The sequence below is a fragment of the Trichoderma aggressivum genome, assembly GCF_033847375.1.
Source record: "Trichoderma aggressivum f. europaeum strain CBS 100526 chromosome Unknown scaffold_004, whole genome shotgun sequence".
Taxonomy (NCBI): domain Eukaryota; kingdom Fungi; phylum Ascomycota; class Sordariomycetes; order Hypocreales; family Hypocreaceae; genus Trichoderma; species Trichoderma aggressivum.
Genome location: NW_026946370.1, coordinates 39,014 through 59,520, shown reverse-complemented (window position 1 = coordinate 59,520; position 20,507 = coordinate 39,014). Strand labels below are relative to the sequence as shown.

The following is a 20,507-nucleotide window of genomic DNA, read 5'->3' as shown; positions in this document are numbered from 1 at the left end:
AGAAGAGAATCGTGTACCTAGGTAGGTTAACATCGTTCTAAGTCAACACTGGACAGAGTGATTACTTACTTATGGGATCGAAAAGTATAATACTATGACAGGAGAGATAAAAATAAATCTACCGCCAGAATTTGGCGGCTCTAGCTCCCAAAGAGTAGGTAGATATAAGAGTAGATGTTGATCCAAATTCTACATGTAATCTCACGAAATTCAGGCTAAGCTTCAACTACTGGTCTTGAGTTTTTAAATTTGACATCAATCTAACCCACCCTTTCCAAATTTACTACTTATTCTAGCTTCAATAGCCATAATGTTAGCATTCCCTCGTCTCTGAGCTGTTTCAAAAGCTCGTCGATAGACACCCAAATTTTCAGAAAACAGTGGGCGATGATCTTCCCAACCCGTAAGCTGGCGGATGTTATCGCTGTTGACCCACTGGCTAAAATTAAAAACGATGTGAAGTCCTTCGGGGAACGATGGCGGTGCTTTAGCAGGAGGAACGAACTCTACCCCTCCTCCAAACCCGTACTCCTTCGCTAGGGCTTCCCCCACCTCTCTCACTGTCTCATACCGATATCCGGATATGTTGAATATCTTCCCGTCCACCGCATTTCGATTTGCGTGCTCGGCAATAGCTAGGTAAGCTGTGCCACAATCGTCGACGTGAGTCGCATGCATGATGTTGTCGGGATTCGCTGGTATTTTAAGGGTGTCATTTTCGGCAACTGCTTCAGTCGCAACCCAAGAAAACATGGCTCCATAGTAGCTGCCGCTGCGACCAAATACGCTCGTGGGCCGGAGTAGTACGGCGTCAAAAATTTCGCTATAGTCGAATATACGAGTACAATTTTCGGTTCTTTGACGGAGGAACTCTGGAGGATTGGTGGGAGATGTCTCTGTATGTGGAAACAATGAGAGAGATCCGTGGATATCCGTTCTTCCATAATCTTTGCAACCAGACGACCAAAGGACTAAAGAGCGAACCCCATGCTGCTTGCTTCTCCCAGCCAAGACCTTGACTAGCGCCATGACATCGAGAAAATGATCCGCATATCCGGGGAGGTTCTCGGTACAACTTATAATGGAATCGAAAACCGTGGCCTTTTCATAAACGGAATCGAGAAAGCCGAGGTCCGTAAAATCACCCACAACGGGTATAACTTCAGCGACCTCTAGTTCTTCCGCTGCTTCAGGTTTGCGAACAAGGCCAAACGTCTTCCAGCCCGCTCCGACGAACGCTCGACAGACGGCGGTGCCTATGTAGCCGTTTGCCCCGGTCACAAAGACGGTACGGACCCGGTTGGCTACCCCTAGAGGCAGTTTAGTGGCCATGCTGAGATTGTAGGCAACTCCGCAAACAGTGCTCTAGACTTATTATTTTCGGACTCAAGTAGTACGAAAGGGGTTTTTTTTTCTGCCTACGGTTGCGTTGTTATATACTAAAGAACGGAAGAATATGTCCACAATGTTCCACACAATATTATTTGTAACAACGATGGCGGATGTAGTGGGTGCTATGATGCAGACTTCATGTTATCTTTTTTTTTCCAATTGAGTCGGATGAAAATTCCTACCATCGGACCAACACTTTCGCTGTCGGACCAAGAACTTCTGATGTCGGACCACCGGATATGCAATCGGACCAGTGTCCCATCCGTGATTATGAGCGGTAATTTTTTTGCGGCCATGACCGAATCTATCTTTATTCTCTCTCTCTCTCTTTTCTTTTTTATAGCGCAGCTGTGGCCATTGTACATAAGGACTGCTTGACCCAAGTTTGTAAATGGGAGGATGTCGATCGATTCTTCTCGCTACCTACAGAGGACACGAAGCAGGCTCTCGTAATTGGCTAGTGGGATGCAAATCCGCACGGCTAATGGAAGGGAACCGGCCCGCATATGGACCAGCCGTGATGGACTTCCCGTGTGGAGAATTCTAGAGATTCGTGAGGCCAAGGCAGCGATCATATTAAAATATTAGTATAATTAACTGTCATTCAGATTCTAACGTTCTACATTCTTCAGCTGGGAGACATTATTATCGATTTCAACAAAAAAAAATAGAATAAATAAATAATATGCCAATTCATTCGCGCCTATCACAAATCATCAGGTACTTGACTCATCCTCAAGAAGAGCATCAGGCCACCACTGCGGGGCACTAGCTATGTCTGCGAGTCGTAACCATTAAGCCACTAGTATTAAATATGGAACGCCGAATGTTTTCTCAGAGTCGCTTTCGTCCATAGGGGGAAACCTTTCGCAGTATTGTTGTTTCTAGATTTCGAAGATGAATGTTAGGTCAGGGCGTCGTCCATCTATTCCAATGCCTTTTATTCTAAACTTGGATATAATCTCTCTACTAAAGAAAGTCCTACTCCATACTATATCCTTCTAAGTTATTGCGCAGGTAATTCCAAAAGGCGTTTCAAAACTTCATCATCGCTAGGGTTTCCCTTTCCTTTAATGGTTTCGTAGGCGGGCAAAAGCACAGCCTTTTCGATTTCCTTGTACTTACCATCAGCCACAAAAATTGCGTCTCCCTGTCTGGATGTATCTGCCATCAGATAAACGGCAGCGCGCGCAACTACCAGAGCAGGCTGCGGCACGTGGGAAATCGCTTTCATGAGCCCCTCTAAGTCTGGGAGGACGTTGCTCGTTGTCCATGATGGCATCAGAGTGTTGATACGAATGGGAAGCCCCGCGATCTCCGCAAGCCGTGCAAACCCTCTGCCGAACCCAAGGACGCCATGTTTGGCCGTGGCTACATAGTTTGGTCAGCACAAGGGACCCTGATCAACAATACATTGCTTTACTCCCCACTTACAATAGTCGACTGCTCGAAGTGGCTGTAGCCCGGTGCTAGAGCCCATGAGCACAATGCTACCACCTTCAGGTTGATCCTTTATATAGTGAACCGCAAGAGAAGCTGTGTTGATGAGACCCCTCAAGCCGATATCCAACAGTTCATGCGAGGGTTCCTTTAGCCCACCCTGGTCATCTGTCTCAAGAACCAAGTAGTTGGCGCGCGGGCCGATGCCGGCGTTGGCGAAAACGCAGTCGATGCGGCCATGGTGCTCCTTCGCTTTCTTGAACAGAGCGGTCAGGTCATCCCATTTAGCCACATCGGTCCGCACAAATAGCAAGTCAGGCGTTTCTGTCGACTCGGAGGCCGGTGGTGGGTTAAGATCGCCGCTCACCACTGACGCTCCTAGTGACAGCAGCAGGTTGACTGTTGCGAAACCTATGCCTGACGAGCCGCCTATGATGAGCCATAGGCTGGTCAGCAGCATAGTTCCAGGATAATCACTAGAGTAATACGGCAAAAAAAAAAAAAAAAAAAAAAGCAAATTAGCCGTACCTGTAAGGACAACAACCTTGCCTTTGAGGCTGCTTAAATCCTCGTCCTTAATCAGAAATTCGGTCATGGTGTTAATACTAGACAAGGCTTCTTAAAATGATGGAGGTAGCGAGACGGGAGAAGATGAAAGAAAATGTGATATCACACAAGTAAAATACTAAACAAAGGGGTCAGAAGATAGAGGTCTTGGGAGGAAAAGGAGAGCTGCAGACGTACTACTACTCGTTGCTTATGCATGTATCCAGCAAAAAAGCCACGCTATGACCCCTTTGTCTAAAGCACGATGGTGAAACGAGCCTAGCTCAACATTTGCCCCATACACCTACACCGTATTGTACAGTACTAGATTCCGGTAATTATGCCCACAATCGTCAATACTAGAGGCATTATACGAAGTATACCCAGATATGTATAGGTACCGCTGATCCTGCTCCCGGTGGAACGGTTACAGGGTACTCGAGTAATGAACACCCGGCATGGGTCAGAACAAGAAATGATGAGCGCCGTTTTCTTTTCACTATGGTCTCATCTTAGGCGAATTTTTTTTTGCCTCTGTGGTGGGAGGATTGATGCTAAATAATAGAATCATTCTTCTTCTTTGCAACGTCTCTTCTCCGTTGTAACTCTTCTTTAGACTTCTTTTACATTACCGGTTTTCTCTCTTGTTTCTCTACGAATCATCCTCCGTTCTGCTCTTCATCTGCCTTTGCTACCGCACCCAACTGTTTCGCCATCATGGTCGAGCCGGCAGGGGACGGCCTTCAGCTTCTCCATGCTTCAATAGTGCTGATAATCCTAGCCTGGCTCACATTCATTGCACGGACATCAGTTCGTCTTTGGCGAAAAGCGTTGGGCTGGGATGACATTTTGATGTTTATAGGCCTCGTACGTATTCCAACTGGGATAATTTATCCTCTCCAAGACCCAAAAGCAATCTCAAAGCCATCTAATGCTTCGTAGCTTCTCTTCACAGTGACAGCTTCCTTATGCATTGTCTGCAGCTATCTCGGATCTGGCCAGCTTGCTGCCAAACTGCATCCCAGTGATATCATGAAAGGAACCAAGGTGCATACTCTTGTGAATCTTCAATTGAGGATCGAACAAAGCCAAACTGACCCTCACAAAAAGCTCTTCTTCATCGCCGAATACTTCTACGCCTCCAGCACTGTCTTCATTAAGAGCAGCATCGCCATTACTCTCCTTCGAATCGCCGAATCTCGCCGTCGCTACAGGTGGATCATTTGGAGCGTCATAATCGCCACAAGCATTTCCTGCATCGTATTCATAGCCGGTATTTCCAATATTTGCCATCCCATCACTACCTTATGGGGCGAAACTACTACCGGCACGTGCAATCTTGAACTTAACAGCGATGTCAGCTTCTTCTTTTCTGCTATAGAGATTATAACCGACTGGACTTTGGCAATTCTGCCTGGGGCTCTGTTGTGGAAGATACAGATGAAGAGCAGGGTCAAGCTCTCGGTAGCCATGATTCTGGGGATGGGCGCATTGTATGTCTCAGATTTCCTTCTCCCGATCATAAATTGCCCCACTTCCTTTTGCCGCCGAATCTACGGAGTGTAACCCTACCAACGGAGCGCAACCCTACCAGGTAATAGACAAACTACACGTGGCTGACCTTTCACCAGTGCAAGCTGTGCAACAATTGTTCGACTCCGCTACCTAACCCTATACAACAACCCGGCAGAATTCATGTTCGGCACCGGCAGGATTGGCCTTTGGTCTATAATCGAAGAAGGCATTGGCATCGTCGCTGGCTCTCTACATGCTCTTCGCCCCCTCCTCTCACTGCCCATCTTTGGCGGTAGCTCCAGCGGCAACACCAGCGGCTCGGCTTCGAATAATAAATTCATGCAGTCAAGAAGTGGGCACCATCAGGGCATGCGTGATGACATTCACTTGGACACGTTTCACCAGCTAGCAGATACAGACGGGGATGGGGAGAGCGCCAAGCATATCTTAAAGGAGACGAAAGTGACGATGGAGAGGAGCGATCGAGCCGCTTCACCGGGAGAATACGGCAGGAGTCAGGTCTTAGGGTGGAAGAAGGACAATTTTGAGGGCTGATTTAGAACTGATGCATTTTCCCAGATAGCGACTGGTGTGGACGGCGCATGAAACTGGACGAGGTGTAATCTCGACTCAGGGATTGAAAAAGACGAAAAATGGGAAGCGAACATTAATATTTATGGCATAACGCTAGTCAACAATGGCTGCAATGTTTGCCGATCATAATGGTGAGAATTCTCTCAGCTCAATATTCATTAGCCATCTCTATCCTGCCGCACAATGTCAAAGTTTGATACAACATGCAGATTTGGAAAGTTTTATGGTGCAGTCGCTGATCTCTGTGGTCCTAGTCTCGCTCGGCCCTCTCCCGTTTTCCCATATAGTTCTCGTCGTTGTCTTGGTAACTTGCCGGTATAATTTGCTCCCCTTTCCCTTCACTAAGGCGAAAAGGGACAGGGTGGAAGCATACGTGAAAATCTTGAACAAATACAAGTGTGTGGACCACAATAGGGGCCACGGGCTGGATCCCGTGCCTGCCATAGTTAGAAAGCAACATAGAAAATATAGAGTAATTTTCAATCTTATCAGAATAACTAGCCAGCTACAAGCTGGGATAGAGTCAATACTAATTGAATCGCTTAACTAGTCGTCTAGAACCTTTGTATAGCTTTGCAGACAAGCTATTAACTGAGCCGGACGCTATGTTGAGTTTTGCCTGGTGAACCGTCTCCAACTCTTGGCCCAAGGGCAAACACTTCGGCCGTGCCTGTACTTGTATCTCAAGCGTCTAATGCCCTTCCATGTCCTCATCTGATCTCTTGGTTGCAATCGCGCGAGCTTGTACCCTAAGCTCCCCTCTTTATTCTCCAATGCTGACACTCGTGGTGTGGTACTCACCTTTCTATACACCAGCCTCAAGGCTATGAGAAGGCGAGATACAGCCCACAGTGTTAGCTCAGCCAATTTTCAACTGGAGCATGTAGTAATATTCGAATAATGTCGATTATTGACCTCACAATACGAAATTTCTCCTCCCTAACAAGCCTCCACGACACCGCTGTTCATCGAAATGGTAATTGAATCAAGCGATTGATCGAAAGATATGAAAGCATTGCGTGGCTATCTACGCCCGGCTAGGATGACCCAGAAGAAATCACGGTCGAGACTGCATAACCTGGAGTTCCTATTTTCTGTGGATGATAAAAATGTGTCGTTTGTATCGTTGGCTCTAAGAATGACGAATATAGTACAGCTATGATGCGTGTATCACACCAGAACCCGCAGAGCGAAGCTCGACAGTCCATCATTCGACATGAGTATATGGGATAACACAGAACAAAACATGTTGCTTGAAAGGCTGCGAACTTGGTATAGAAAGTAATCCTTATACTATTATACGGTGTACCTATATATAGCAACTACGTGATTGGCGTGATTCGGTCTGCTTGAAAAATCTCCATCCCTTGTCGATAGACGACGTATTCCCCGACGGGAACCGTCCAAAAAGCAAGTCAAGGCATTGCAAATCTCTGTCGCCGAGTTCTTCTTTGATGCAAGCAATGATACAAAATGAACATAATGAATTGGTTTCGGTATCTTTAAAGAAATGCCCCCCCAACTCCCACGAAAGCATCCAATTTATTGCAGTAAATGGCGGGCTTACGATGGCTTTACTGCTCGACACATTGTACCACTATATGCTCCACAGTAAAACCCTTATTCATGTAAAGAATATTTAAATTAGGTGCATACCGATACGTAACTGTTACCACCCTGTCCATTTTGCAAACTAGGGGTGAAAAGAAGATACATAATCGACTTAAGACCGAGGTTTAACTTGACCAATCCACTCGCTCAAAAACATGGAGACATTTCCATGTTGCCTTGAAGAAAAAAGAAACGCTAAATAGAGACGCCTGGGGGAATGCGCTTAGTTTTCTTAGTTCGTTTTGGTTCCTTGACCGCATTGTTAGTGTCCCAAGTCCATCGAGAATAAGCAGCGGATAGAGTGTACGAGTACGGAGTACGCATCATCTCCACCTAATTGAACAGTGCTGATCGCCAGTAGAGTGATGGAATCACTGGCCATGGACGTGTCAGGTAGTCGTTTATTTTTGCAATCATACTCAATGCCAACGCTGTTTTACTAGTTACCGACTTTTGCGTCCAACATGCGCATCGTTTTGACTGGGTTGTAGACAAACAAATGGACAGACTGTGGTCCCCGGAGCAGTTACTCCTTGTAAAAGTACAAGTACTGTTGGTACCAGAGTTTAGCCAAGCAGTCATCCTGATTCTCCTCGTAGGCGACAACTCCCTCACCCTGGTGCCGATACCTCCGCAGGAACGCGCTATAAATATGGAGAAAAGTGCCAAGTTAATAGACTAAGTTGACAAACTATGGGGCGCAAATGCTCCTTGGCCTTGGAAACGTAACAAACCCCCTGAAGCGTTGCATGATGTAGGCTCTCGCCCCTTTCGCCGGCGAACTACCGCATAGTGCTGCCCCTACTATGCAAAAAATCATATTACACCTCATTGCCGCCCCAATGAGACCTTTAACTGTGGTAGAGATTCTCCAATACTGAGTGGGGAGTATATTCTATTCCCTAGAGAGAATATCCCCTATAGAACCAGTCTTAAGCTAGGAGGTGTCACCGCCTAGTAGCGTAGAGGCTAGGTAGTCGCTGTGTCATCTCATAGGACGGTGCTTAAAGTCTATCACCCGTAAGGCTTAGTATGAACATCATTTTAACGCAGTACTCCTATCATCTTGCCTTAGTAAATGATCGCCGTCTACTCCGTAATTTGCATCACCTATTTATTGAGCCACTTGAGTCAAATACTGCTTCCTGCCTTGGATAAGAAAGCAGAACCAAACCATCTTACTATAAGCAGGTTAAGAAACAAGCTGAATTACTATGGTTGCTCTACCTTGACGCTATCTTGGGCCTATCAAAAGGTCCACTTTCTTGGCAGAGGTTTTTCTTTTATCTTTTGCGGTTCATGCAGTCTGCGCTAAGTCGAATTGCTACTTTCCAGATTTCCGTTTGTTGACTGGTGTAATGGGTCAGTGCAAACTTCTTGCATGGATAATGTATCAGCGGCCTTTACGGAGTAACAAACCGCTTTTGTTTTTCCAGCTTATTTGACGTAAGACAACACTGTGGACAATGCGGCTAATTTATCTAAAGATTGCCGATCCTTTTGAAACTTATTCTTGGTGACTTACTTGGTTAAAGTTGTTTCATTATCTGGATTGGGTCCGTCGAGGGATTGTCTTGCGCCGCTTGGATTTGGGACACCTGCGTAGTGATTGAAAAGTTTACAGTTTTAATATTTAATTCTCCTCCAAACGGACCGAAGTCCAATTTCTGTACTATTTAAAAAAAAAAAAACCCCGCCTCCTTTTAGAGCTTTAGTAGAACATTTTTTCGCCAGAAAGCTCATGGGTTAAATCTTGGTAAATTGAATTGCAGTGGTGATAGATCTGGACTAACAAATGAAAGAAGAGAAGGGGATGCCGCCGGAAGGACCATCTGATACTCTGGACAGTGTAGTCTTTGCATTACCACAAGTGATTTTAGAGACGAGGATATTTGTCACATCCTGCCTGATATGGTTCCGGCATCGTATTCATCCCAGCTATGAAGCACGTTTGTCTGCGCGCCTCCATGTCAGAGATGAGGGGAGGGTCTGCAAGATTATGCTTAGCTGCTGGGAAGGTTCCATGTCCGGTATGCCACTCGAGTGATTTGCCCTAGCGCTAGTGCTGGCAAGAAACACGGCCAATGTCATTAGCAAGTGCATTTTTCCGCTCTGCAATTTGACACAGGCCAAGGTGCCACTGGTTGCAAATCCAAATCCATTTCCCATTTTCATCGCTTATTGTGCTACTCTGAGAGACATATTCCGTAGATAGGTATCAAATATCCCCAGTGGGACACTATAACTAGCCTGGAGAACGTTTGACCACAAGCGAAAGTCGTAACTCTATCTCTGGCGCAAGTAACAAGACCTTTTCCGTAGTGAGTTGTAACATTAACGAACTAGATCATAGATTGTCCAGCTGATCAAATTATGCTCATTCAATCTCTTTGGGTAAGATGAACCAGACAGAGAAACTTCGACAACCCTGGATGAGAGCAGAGGTGCAAGTTATACGGCGAAGAATACAACGCCTGAGTGGTCGCTAGCCTCAATGTTGGTTGCTTTGACGCTGAAATTGGGCAACGAAACCTTATCGGACTGACCTGAGGTCAGCTGATCCGCCATTGGGTATATTACGACTATTCGTAACAAACTGTCAACTTTTGGGTGGATTGTTTTCTCAAATATGCACAGGATAACAGTATCATACTTTTGATTATTGGACTTAACTTCTTGTGAAAAGACCCGTCAAGGGAGGAAATTGACGCGGCAAGCTTGACGGGGCTACCGGTTTTATAAGCACAGCCGAGCAACTTGAACAGGACTCGTCTAAAACCTACGGAAACCGGTCGGTCAATGCAATTTATTTTGTATTACTAGATGCGTGATGTTGTAATGCGCCTCACAGCTATGCAGAACCAACACCAGGTGTATCAGAAACTCTATATATGAGCTTTTTGGCACTTACTTTCCCCTCTTTCAACATCCGTAAACCATCTTCAACGGACTCCAATCCGTGTGACAGGATTTCATATGGTTGTCCGGTCATTTTACCCTCAGCAATCCATCGACCAACGAGCCGGAAAAAGGCGTACGCAAAATCCACATCTTCGCTGTATACTTCATTGCTGATTGGAGTTGCTTGTCCATGAACTGTGCCGAAGAATGTAATGCCAATAGATATCCAAGGAGGAATACAGCTATAGTCTAGACGGGGCAGGTAAACAGACATGCGAGCTCCTTCTGGTGCCAACACTTCTGATAGATGTCGGAAACTGTTACTATCATTGATGGCATCAACAGCATGAAAGCATTTCTTCCCTCCAAGGGCAGCCTTCAGATCATTGACGACATTGCAGTTTCGGTAATCGACAAAATCGGTAACTACGCCAAGCGACTCGACGTATGATCTTCCAGATCCACATACAGCAATGACCTGATCGAAACGTCCAAACTGTGCCAATTTTAATGTAAACGCTCCAATAGAAGATCCACCTCCGTACACGATCAGTGGAGGTTGGACTTGGGCAATCTCTGAAGATGTCGGAAACGGAATTTTGAGTCGCTGGTATAGTCCTATCGCTGCTGTGCACAAGGCAAATGGTATGGTAGTGGCCTCTATTTCTTACATGAGCAAAGATTCACCAACATGCACATTTTCATTGGTAACTAACCTTCAAATGAGATGTTTGGCGGCAGCAAGATGCACGTATTAATAGGAGCAGTCGCATACTCCGCATAAGTGCCATTCTCCGTCTGCATTGGATGCGCCGCCGCAACCCGGTCGCCTTTCCGGAATTCGTACACATTGTTTCCCACCGCCTCAATAATTCCAGACATCTCATTGCCCTGATTTATTTCAATGCCAGGAATTAGATGATCGGGAGCTTTCCAATCGCGTGGGTTGCTAGCGCAGAACATGACTCTTATGAGGACCTCATCTGGCCCTGGCTGTGGAATGGGGGTATCGATAATCTCGCATCGTAGAGGGTGCGCTTTGACGATGACAGATTTCATGATGGGTAAATAGATGAAGCTGAAGGATGTGTGAAATTCCCTTGGAAAAGCGAAAAGCGACGTCCCAACAGCTTTTACATAGATCTATACCCACTAACGAACCCTCGTGCTTTGTCTGAACTCCACGAATAATTGTCAATGCATGTAGCACGGAAGAATTAGTTCATGCGATTTAAATGCTAGAGCAACTAGTGCTCCACAAAATACTGGACAAGCCATTTACCCCATGGGCAAAGTGAGGCCAGACATTTCTCTCCTACTGCCCCATAAATACGCCATGAAGCCTCAGATTGGCTACCACGAATATGATGACGATTCATGAAGATCCGCAACTGAACATATCTCTACCAAACGAAACACGGCTTTAACACAAACCCTCCCCCGGAGAAAAGACTTATAGCCGTCACTATGGAATACGTGAAAGAAGCCACCGTATGGCCCTCCGGATACATCCCGGATAGATTCTGGACAAAGTACCGGTCTAGCCGACTATCAAACGCATTGCGATTTTATTTTACAACATATCTAATGGCTCGGCAAAATTACAAGCATAATTATTGGTGAAAGAGAGAGCCCAGCCCATCCTAGTAACTATAACTACTTCGGCAACTACTAGAAAAGGATTATAAACTGCTTTTCAGGCAGGGCGAAATACGGGTAGTTTAGGTATACCACCAATACTCTTTCCAGCACACCTTACTTAAAATGTAAATGGCAAACACCAATCCGGAATTGAGTATTTGGAGTCATCATCATCTGTCAAACGAACAGCCAAGGCGGCACCACTTGATGCGGCGAGCAAAGGTTCCGAAAAAGTGGGAGTAGAGTGAAGAAGAAGTAAGCTACCTATATAAGTGTTCGTTATCTACAATGGAAGTACAGAGATTTCGAAAGCTGTTTCTCAATTAGGCATTTTGTAACTATTCCGATAAGAGCCGGATTATCACCCTCGCAAATAGCCCCCATTACTATCTAGAAGACTATGGAAGAATAATTGCTGCAGGCTCTCAAAATTGGATTCCATAGTATCTAAATCGTTTGCCGATTCCATATACCATGGTGGATAACTAATCTCTGGATGAATATCCTCTTGGTAAAGACAATTCTCGGAGAGATTGTCTTGAGATGTTTCTACCGGCTTTGTACTTAGCGGTATATTGAGTGGTTCTGCGATCTCGCCCTCTGCTGCATATGTATCAAGAGAGAGCTCCGTTGCCAAATCCATACCAGAAGAGCTGGACCAAAAGCCTGCTGGGGCAGAAATTGAAGCGCAGATTTGCGGCATCAGAGATACATTCTGATAGCTTGTTGGTTGAGAATTTTGCTGTGCAAGCTGTTCCTTCCTGTGCTGGCGTGTAGCGGTAACCATGCCAACTATAGACTCTCGTAGAGGATTCTGCGTCATCATAGCCGGGGGGGTTTCATTTAGGGTCTTAACTACGAGACTCCAAGCTCGTTCACACCCAGAGTCCCATGTCTGTGTCTGAAGATGCATAAGGACGATACCGACAGCATACCATTGTTGGAAATTCATTAGGACCCATCCCCATTGATGTGTTGAGGACTGATATCGCCATTTCCGCACGTTCTCAATGAGAGTTAACGCAGACATAAACGATCTGTTTCTGAGATCTGTCTGGTCGACCGATGCTGATTTCCCAAATATATTCGTATCTCGCACAATAATGTTGAGGTGGTCCAGGAGCATGCCAAAGAAAAATTCAGCAAAGTGTTGCACAGCATGTCTTGGGCCGGAGTTTCCAAAAAATTGGGTGGTAGCCCACTCTCGTGCTTCCTCTATCTTACGCAATGCGACGCATTTTGCTGCCTGCTGCTTCTCCCCAGAAGCCAACAGAGCGGACATTGAAGAGAGCACATGGTTGCACAGACGCCGCAGCTCACATGCCATGAGAGTAAAACTCACATTGGTAAAGCCCTCTCGCGCAATCGGCTCTTTAATCATGTTGACCTCAAGATCCGCATCGTTGCAGTTTGTGGGCTCCCTGGTATCCAACATGCTGTTGGATATCATAGTTTCGGGTGCATAGCATTGGCTGACACGAGCATCGAAACAACAGATATGCCACCATAATCTTCGTCTCATCTCCGCGTCGAAAAGGGAGACGCTTGGAAAGGTAGCGCCATCGCGATGCAGCCCTACCGATATCGCGGCCCTTACCAAAATACCAGACATCATCCATACAGTCCGCATGCCATACCGATGGCCTGCACTCTCGAGGTAGATTAAAGATGCTTGAGCAACGCATAGGTCGGTCGTCTTGAGAATACCCGCTTGCGATAGTGCCTTCTCCGTTCCCAGCACAAGACCAGAGAGAACCCTGTCTTTGGCATCTTGGAACGCCTCTTGCACCTACAGAGTTTTGTCAGCACTGTAGTAAATGAGTATTGCATGAGTCTACTGGATGGAAGGTGCATTTACATCAGAGCTACTCAGTGAGTTAACGGCTGCGAGAGAGATGGAGAAGATTAAAGCACGCATCCCTAGGGACAGCTTATCAAAACCGGCTTCGGCGAGCCGAATTACTTCGGTCATAGTTGGCACATGTAGTACCTTGATAAAGGGATCCACATTCTCAACATATGCCTGCCAAATATAAGACAGGAGATGTGGCGCCGGATGAAATACAGATTCAAGCGGATTGCTTTGACTAAAGGTGAAGGGTATTTGGCCAGACTCTGCCTCGTCTGCCGAGAGACTGTCTTCAAAGGCATTTGAATCGATGATGTCGTTGGTCTCGAATGCTTCGCGGACACTTCTTAGCTATTGATAAGACAATTAGAAAACGAGTCTACATGGATGCGGCTACGCTACAGATGCAGAGCTTACCTCGCCATGAAGAGCAGTCCAAAAGCCGTTACTAGTATACAGCGTGCCTTCTTCGCAAACATGAAGGCTGCCAAACGAACCATTCAGCTTTTGTGTATCTTCATGATATACGTCCATTGCGTGTATGTCGTGAAGCGCCAGGTCTATTTGGGTTGTCGAATCTGGTTTGCTGTTCCTGCTGGGCGCATTGCCTGAATTGGTATGGCGAGGTGTGGAATCTTCATCTCGTGCCTGAGCCTTCATACCGTCCACCACGCTCTCTAACTGCCTCAGGCGACTGAGAAGCTCTTGCACCTGAACTTCGGACCGCTTACGCGGCCGAGGCGCCCGAGATGAAGGGACAGATGCGGTTGCCGAGTTATGCTGGCGAGTTGGCATGCGCCCGCTAAAGGGATACAGGCATTCCACGCCCGCTTTAGAGCAGAATCCGCATGGACTCTGTCGATTGCATCGGGATTTGCGTCTACGGCAATTGAAGCAGCTCCAAGAGCTCACCACTGGGCCTTGACTCTCGCTAGGGTTCTGTGAGTTGCTCTTCAAAGTTTGATCCGCCATCTTCTCAGCTTCGGACAATACAGGATGGTAAGGGAGATACCCTGGTCCGAATGCAGGTCCGCATCCAGATGCGACAAACAATCAACAACCGAAGTTTGGGGATTGTGTGAGCTTGACGCACCAATACGGAGTATAGTACCCGGTAGTATGGTATGGTGCTTACGAAAGAAAAGCAGACGACGTGAATTGATTGTGTGACGGCATAGCCAAGAGCGGAGAAAACCGGCTTCGTTGATTGGTCAGAGAGATCGTGGTCCGAAAGATAGTGGTCCGAAGCCCGTGGTCCGAAAACATTGGACCTCCGAAACTCACGACTTGTGTGACAAAGGTAACATAAGCGTGAGGATCGCAGTATGTTTTGCTTACCAAGTACAATAAACTCATTAATAATACCAGGGCAACTACAGCCGTAATTTTTTTAAAAGCTCGGCAGAGGCTCTAGCACTGATGGGAGATGCAAGTGATATAAGTTTGCTAGTGTACGTCGCCTTTATCAAATATATACGAATAACATTTAGAGATTCCCTAACTGATTCACATTATTACTAAATGGGAAATATTCTTGGGTCCGAAAAAGAAGACAGAGAAACACAATGCCTAATCTGCAGCCCTTTGTTCTCTACGCCTCTGCACCGTTTGCAGCCTCTGCAAACCCATGGAAGGTGGCATTTATCCTCGAAGAACTTGGGCTTCCATATCGGCTCGAGAAAATCCACGCTGCAGATACAAAGCAACAACCTTTCCTCTCATTGAATCCCAACGGCAAAGTGCCAGTGCTGAGAGACCCAAATAATAACGATATGACAATATGGGAGGCAAGTTGAGTTCATCATAAGAAAAGCTGCTATACTTTGCATGCGACCAGACCAGCTAATACTACGGCGAGTGATTTAGTCTGGCGCAATCATTGACTATCTCATTGATGTCTATGACATCCAAAATACGCTACAGTACGCTTCTGGCCCAGAAAAACACTTGACGCGCTGCTGGGAGCATTTTCAGATGAGTGGCCAAGGACCATACTTTGGGCAAATGGTTTGGTATACCACGTTCCATCAAGAGACCCTCCCATCAGTCATAGAGCGCTATGGTAATGAGATCAAGCGTTTTCTGGGGGTCATTGACGCACATCTCGGAAGCCAGGGCACAGAATATCTGATAGGAGACCGTGTCACTTACGCAGACATCATGTTTCTCCCCTACTGCAAAGGCTTGGCTACTATCGTTTACCCAGAACTCGATACATCTCAGTGGAAAAATTATACGGCTTGGATTGGTCGCATTTCATCAAGGCCAGCCATTGCACGTGCCCTCAAAATAATGGACGCCGCAGTGCTGCAGCATAAAGAGTATCTTGCATCAGTCGCTGCACACAAATAGCGTCATGTTGGTAGTGAACAGATAAATAAATATTTTATTCACTTAATAACCCGGCTCTCAATATTATATAGTTCTTCGCCCAAAGAGTTTGCACCAGTTGTCAAACGTTTCTCTGGGCATTTTGAAAACGTGATCCTGACCACTGCCAAGACTCAGCTGCATTCTCCACGCTGGTCCAGATTCAATAGTCGCTTCAGCAATGGGTAGTTTTTGAGCCAATAGCAATGATCCCTGGCGGTTAGAGTATGATTCTTCCCTATGGTGTAGCGATACGATGATGCCCGCAAACCATTGGCATTCTTCCTCCATGTCGTATATACCCGGTGTCTCCTGTAAATGAATGCACGTATTCAGCCGGTCACTGTATATCATGCAGATATAATATATAATCAACGCATCGTAATACATATTTCCAAATGGCGGATTATTCACCGACATCCCACTTGGTTGAATATAGGTGCTGTACCAGTTTTGTAGAGACGCTCGAAGTTTCTGGGCTCGAGATATGAGCCCTGTGATTAGTTTAAGTGGTTGTTTGGGATTATGGCAAATCACGTCAGTAAAATCTTTGAAGAGGGTGGGGATAGTGACAAAGATCGACACCATAGAGATGACCATGGTACTTCTGTCTGGTACAAGGGGATCGTCTGTGATGATTGATTCAAGCACTGCTCTCCATGTTGGGTGTTCGAGGAAGCAGGCTTCGTTATTGAGTATTGCTTCTGTTGCCTACCAGAGAGTTCAGTATACCTTATCCAGATGAACGTTTTGATGGCAAGAGCAAAACACTTACCATTGGTCCAACATGTCCCATAAAGAGACTTTTCTCAAACTCGGAGTTATAACTATGTGGACCCCGTAACTTTATTATGTACGTGGCTCCCGCGGTGTGCTTTATCCAGGCATTCTCCCGACTAGGGTTGAGCAGCTACATAGAACAAAAAAAAGTAAGCCATATATTTCAAGATTTGCTAGATTAGCACTTACTTCATACAGGCCTAGGATTTGCGTGGCGCAGAGCACCTCTGTTGTAATATGCTGAGAAGCAGAGTGAATCGCATCTTGTAAATTTGATAGCGCTATCGAATATTTTGAAAGAGCGAGTAGCTCCCATTGCTTGTCGTCTGGCGTAAGCAAGCATCTAACGCGAGCTAGAACACAATCCGTAGCACTGCGTATTAATATACTTTGATCGTAGTGCAAAGGGATATAACGGAAGTATGACCAATTCTTTCCCTCAAAGAAATGGGTAATGCTTTGAGGATGTTCAAGAAGCCTTTGCCCAGTATACCGACCAACTCCAACCGAAGCTAGTAACGACAGATCCAGAAAACGTAGATTTGTTTTCGCGAGCATTATCGGATAAGCCGGACTGACAGTGCGCAAATATGCTGCATCTGCCCGCAAGCCGACATCATCATACCTGGTTGTGGCAGGAATCCTTGTCATATCAACTGTTTGGACTTGCCTCTCGTCAGTCGTGCTGCCACTAAAATCATTGTCGGCTATAAAAACAGGAATTTGTCGGCTGTTGGGATGCTGGTGCTTTGGTTGTCTTTTCCGCTTCTGAGCTACTTTTTGCATAACCTCACGTCTTATTTTAGCGCGGTCGAAGGGCACAGTAGAGGTTGTCGGATTTATCCAGAGGAGATTGGTAGAAGCCATTCCGGCCGAATGGAGTCCCTCCAGTAGTTGAGTGTGTCTTTAAAGATATAAGTATTCGAGTGATGACTCTTTCAAATTGGCTTGCGCACTACTTAGATAGTACTGTCTTGGAAAGAAATGCTTTTGGAAACTTAACGAAGATATACCTGAGATGAACTGAGCCACCCATACAGGTACTTCGGTCGGTTACATAACTCGCCAGTCAGCACTAAAGTGGAGAAGTGGTTCTAGAATCAACCCACAAGAAGGGACAAAAGAAGCGGGGTTGGATCAATCTGTTGAACTTTTAGCGCGCTTGCTAGGTACCCTACAACTGCGTCCCAATACTTCTCTCTAGCACACTCGCAAGAAGTAGATGGAAATGGTTCTATGCAGTAAATTATAGATATGCTGGCCAAGAGTACAATAAACTTTCAGGACTGGGAGAAAGCAAGGGTTTTACTGATACGGGCATCACAGAACATTAACTGATTCATATATAAGTTAAACTCAGCAGAGATTTGCAGCTACTGAGTCACATTTGACACAATACCATTCATAATAGATCGGCATGAGAAATTCGTATCAAAACTCGTATAGCAAAGAAATATTTTTTAACTGTATGACTATCTAGGTAGATTGGGATACAAATGAGTGTCAGTATCCTAATGTAAGCTACATACTAGGTAGGTAATCCGTACACCTACTTGTATCTACCTCTTGATAATCTTTCTCACAATAAATCCTGTTTGGTTATTTTACTCCACAGGAGTTAACAAGCCTGTCTTGATGTCGTACACAAAGCCCAAAGATTGATCAGAAATTCGCTTAGGAACATAAGGAGATGTCTTCAGTAAATGAAGATCGTCTCGGACGCTTTGCTCAACACTGGCTTATGAATTAGCATATACCCTCGTGATTTTCCATTTCCTTTTCTCGAGCGGAAGACTCACTTTTCAAAAGCCCCAAACACCATATGATCGATCTCTGAATGATCAGGCAGACGGCTTTTATGAGCCTCACGGATATCTGCGTCCTTGAACTGACCCCCGCCACAGTCTAACAGAGAGTATTAATCAGCATTTGCTTCTGTCTTAATATGACTTAATATGGATCAACACGGCATACCTGTGTGATGAATTACAATGACCCTCTTCAATCCAAGGAAAACATCAAAAAGCATCACTTCTTGCAAAGCAGGACCAACGCGCCCTGCAGGATTGCGCGAGATAAGGAACTGATCTAGGGCATTACGTTCATTAGATTATTGAAAATGAGAAAGACTAGCTAATTGCTTACCTTCGGGCTTAGTTTGCAAGAATTGATCTGGGTTGAGGCGGAAATCGACACAAGTAACTATGCAAGTCAGTTTTTCTGACCCGAAAGGTTATCGTAAAACTTTTACTTACTGACGAGAGTAGTTTCGAAGACGCGTCCGAGAGCCATCTGTTCGGCAATTGTGGGAGCTGGGTTGTGAGCTTCAGCGTATTTCCTGTTTCGCAGCGGTTAGCATTGGCAGCAGCATGAATATGAGAAATCATTGACTTGCTTGTTACGCTCAAGAAGAGTCTCGTAAAAAGTGGGAGCCATGGTGTTGGATTGAGTTAGTTGGGATGATTGTGTTTGATATGCTTGATTGGAAGTTGACTGATGTGCTTGTAGATAGAGGGCTTTTTCAGTTTTCTTCTCGGCGACAGTCGACTACTACTTATATACTTGAAAGTGATATATAGTCTGATAAATAGGACGAATTGATGGAACTTACTATGTGTAATCATTGACAATATTGCCTTGCATTTGACGTTCACAATCCGTCCTGTATTCGTCATCTTTGATCCGTGGTATTTGTCGCTTCCAGGGTGCTTCTACCTTACTGGGATTAGCACTACTGCCTTTAACAAGTTCCTAGCTGGTGCAAGCGGTTAGCTAGATTTGTAAGATTGTCTGCTAATCCGATCTGGGCAATCGCACCCTGGTCATTTTAGCGCTCGATAGCTCGTGCAAGCCACCTGCTGTCCAATTATGGTAATCATACCCTGGCGATTTAACCTTCCGTCTGTGTAAGCAAGAACGAAACCCGGAATTTGACAGACCAAGAGTCCCCAAATTTTGTACCTACCTTATGCTGCAAAAATGATAACAGCGTGACGGTTGCTCTGTATCACCACCAAGCTACTTCTCAGCGTCATGGTATTATTTAGCCACACCTGCATTATGATCTGAAATCGAGAGTTGGTCCACTATTCGGTTCAGCTTCGCTACAAACATTGCGTTCAAGATAAGTACTGTGTCGTCATCTAATTGACAATGGCAGAGTGATTGAGGATAAGGTCCATTGAATCAGTTTCATATGGTAGTTCAAATGCATAATACAGAAAGCTCGCGGCAGACATCAATTGGATCAAATGGAAATGTTCGCGAGAAGACTCCGGGGGAAGCGTAATCTGACATTCAAGTCTCGCTTTCATTCCATTAGGTATCTGTACAGACCTTATACGGAAGCTGGCCATATACATCGTTAATCTGAGGCTAGGGAACTGTCGTCAAGGAACGTGCCGCGATCCTTGTGAAGCCTTACATACAGCACTGAATAATTCTCTTTCGGCAAAGTGAATCTTAGTCCATTTGGCACAGAGCATTACTATTTTTCTCCATGGCCTTGATACAATAGTTGGTGCTGATGTTCGAGGAACGGCCTTGCAATAGTGTAGTGAATCCTACAGGCTGGTCTGGATAGGAAGGATACTAGGGTGGCCTCAAAAACGACCGCGTTTACCGTCCTAGCACAGCTCGGTCGGGGGATGCGACCGTTTTTGAGACCCCCCTAGTAGAGATTCCCTCTAGGCAATATCTGCGTTGTACTTCCTATGTAAGGGTTAACTGGACCGTGTGTCTGCACTATGTGTCTACCTAGTATAGATGAGGCTCATGTATTAGTGCAGCAGAAGATTATATGGCTTGTTTAACACGAAATGCGTATATCTTGCCAGTCTTATACTGCTGCATTCCCTTGTAATATTAG

At 45.6% G+C, this 20,507-nt stretch overlaps 5 protein-coding genes across 5 annotated transcripts; 1 reads left to right on the top strand and 4 right to left on the bottom strand.

The window, feature by feature from the left end:
• Positions 1 to 255: 255 nt before the first annotated feature.
• Positions 256 to 1,332, bottom strand: Triagg1_1593 (uncharacterized protein; the record flags this gene model as incomplete). The annotated part of the gene is made up of 1 exon (XM_062895680.1): positions 256 to 1,332. One exon carries the CDS (start codon positions 1,330 to 1,332, stop codon positions 256 to 258), a length of 1,077 nt encoding a protein of 358 aa, XP_062759132.1.
• Positions 1,333 to 2,398: 1,066 nt separating this feature from the next.
• On the bottom strand, positions 2,399 to 3,427 carry Triagg1_1592 (uncharacterized protein; the record flags this gene model as incomplete). The annotated part of the gene is made up of 3 exons (XM_062895679.1): positions 2,399 to 2,763; positions 2,827 to 3,261; positions 3,361 to 3,427. The coding sequence occupies 3 exons, from the start codon at positions 3,425 to 3,427 to the stop codon at positions 2,399 to 2,401; spliced, it is 867 nt and encodes a 288-aa protein (XP_062759131.1).
• Positions 3,428 to 4,095: 668 nt separating this feature from the next.
• Positions 4,096 to 5,448, top strand: Triagg1_1591 (uncharacterized protein; the record flags this gene model as incomplete). The annotated part of the gene is made up of 3 exons (XM_062895678.1): positions 4,096 to 4,245; positions 4,321 to 4,871; positions 5,010 to 5,448. 3 exons carry the CDS (start codon positions 4,096 to 4,098, stop codon positions 5,446 to 5,448), a joined length of 1,140 nt encoding a protein of 379 aa, XP_062759130.1.
• Positions 5,449 to 9,549: 4,101 nt separating this feature from the next.
• Triagg1_1590 (uncharacterized protein) lies at positions 9,550 to 11,058 on the bottom strand (the record flags this gene model as incomplete). Its single annotated transcript, XM_062895677.1, has 3 exons — positions 9,550 to 9,639; positions 10,010 to 10,659; positions 10,716 to 11,058. The coding sequence occupies 3 exons, from the start codon at positions 11,056 to 11,058 to the stop codon at positions 9,550 to 9,552; spliced, it is 1,083 nt and encodes a 360-aa protein (XP_062759129.1).
• Positions 11,059 to 12,001: 943 nt separating this feature from the next.
• Positions 12,002 to 14,023, bottom strand: Triagg1_1589 (transcriptional regulator family: Fungal Specific TF; the record flags this gene model as incomplete). The annotated part of the gene is made up of 3 exons (XM_062895675.1): positions 12,002 to 13,429; positions 13,499 to 13,840; positions 13,907 to 14,023. 3 exons carry the CDS (start codon positions 14,021 to 14,023, stop codon positions 12,002 to 12,004), a joined length of 1,887 nt encoding a protein of 628 aa, XP_062759128.1.
• Between the last annotated feature and the right edge of the window lie 6,484 nt (positions 14,024 to 20,507).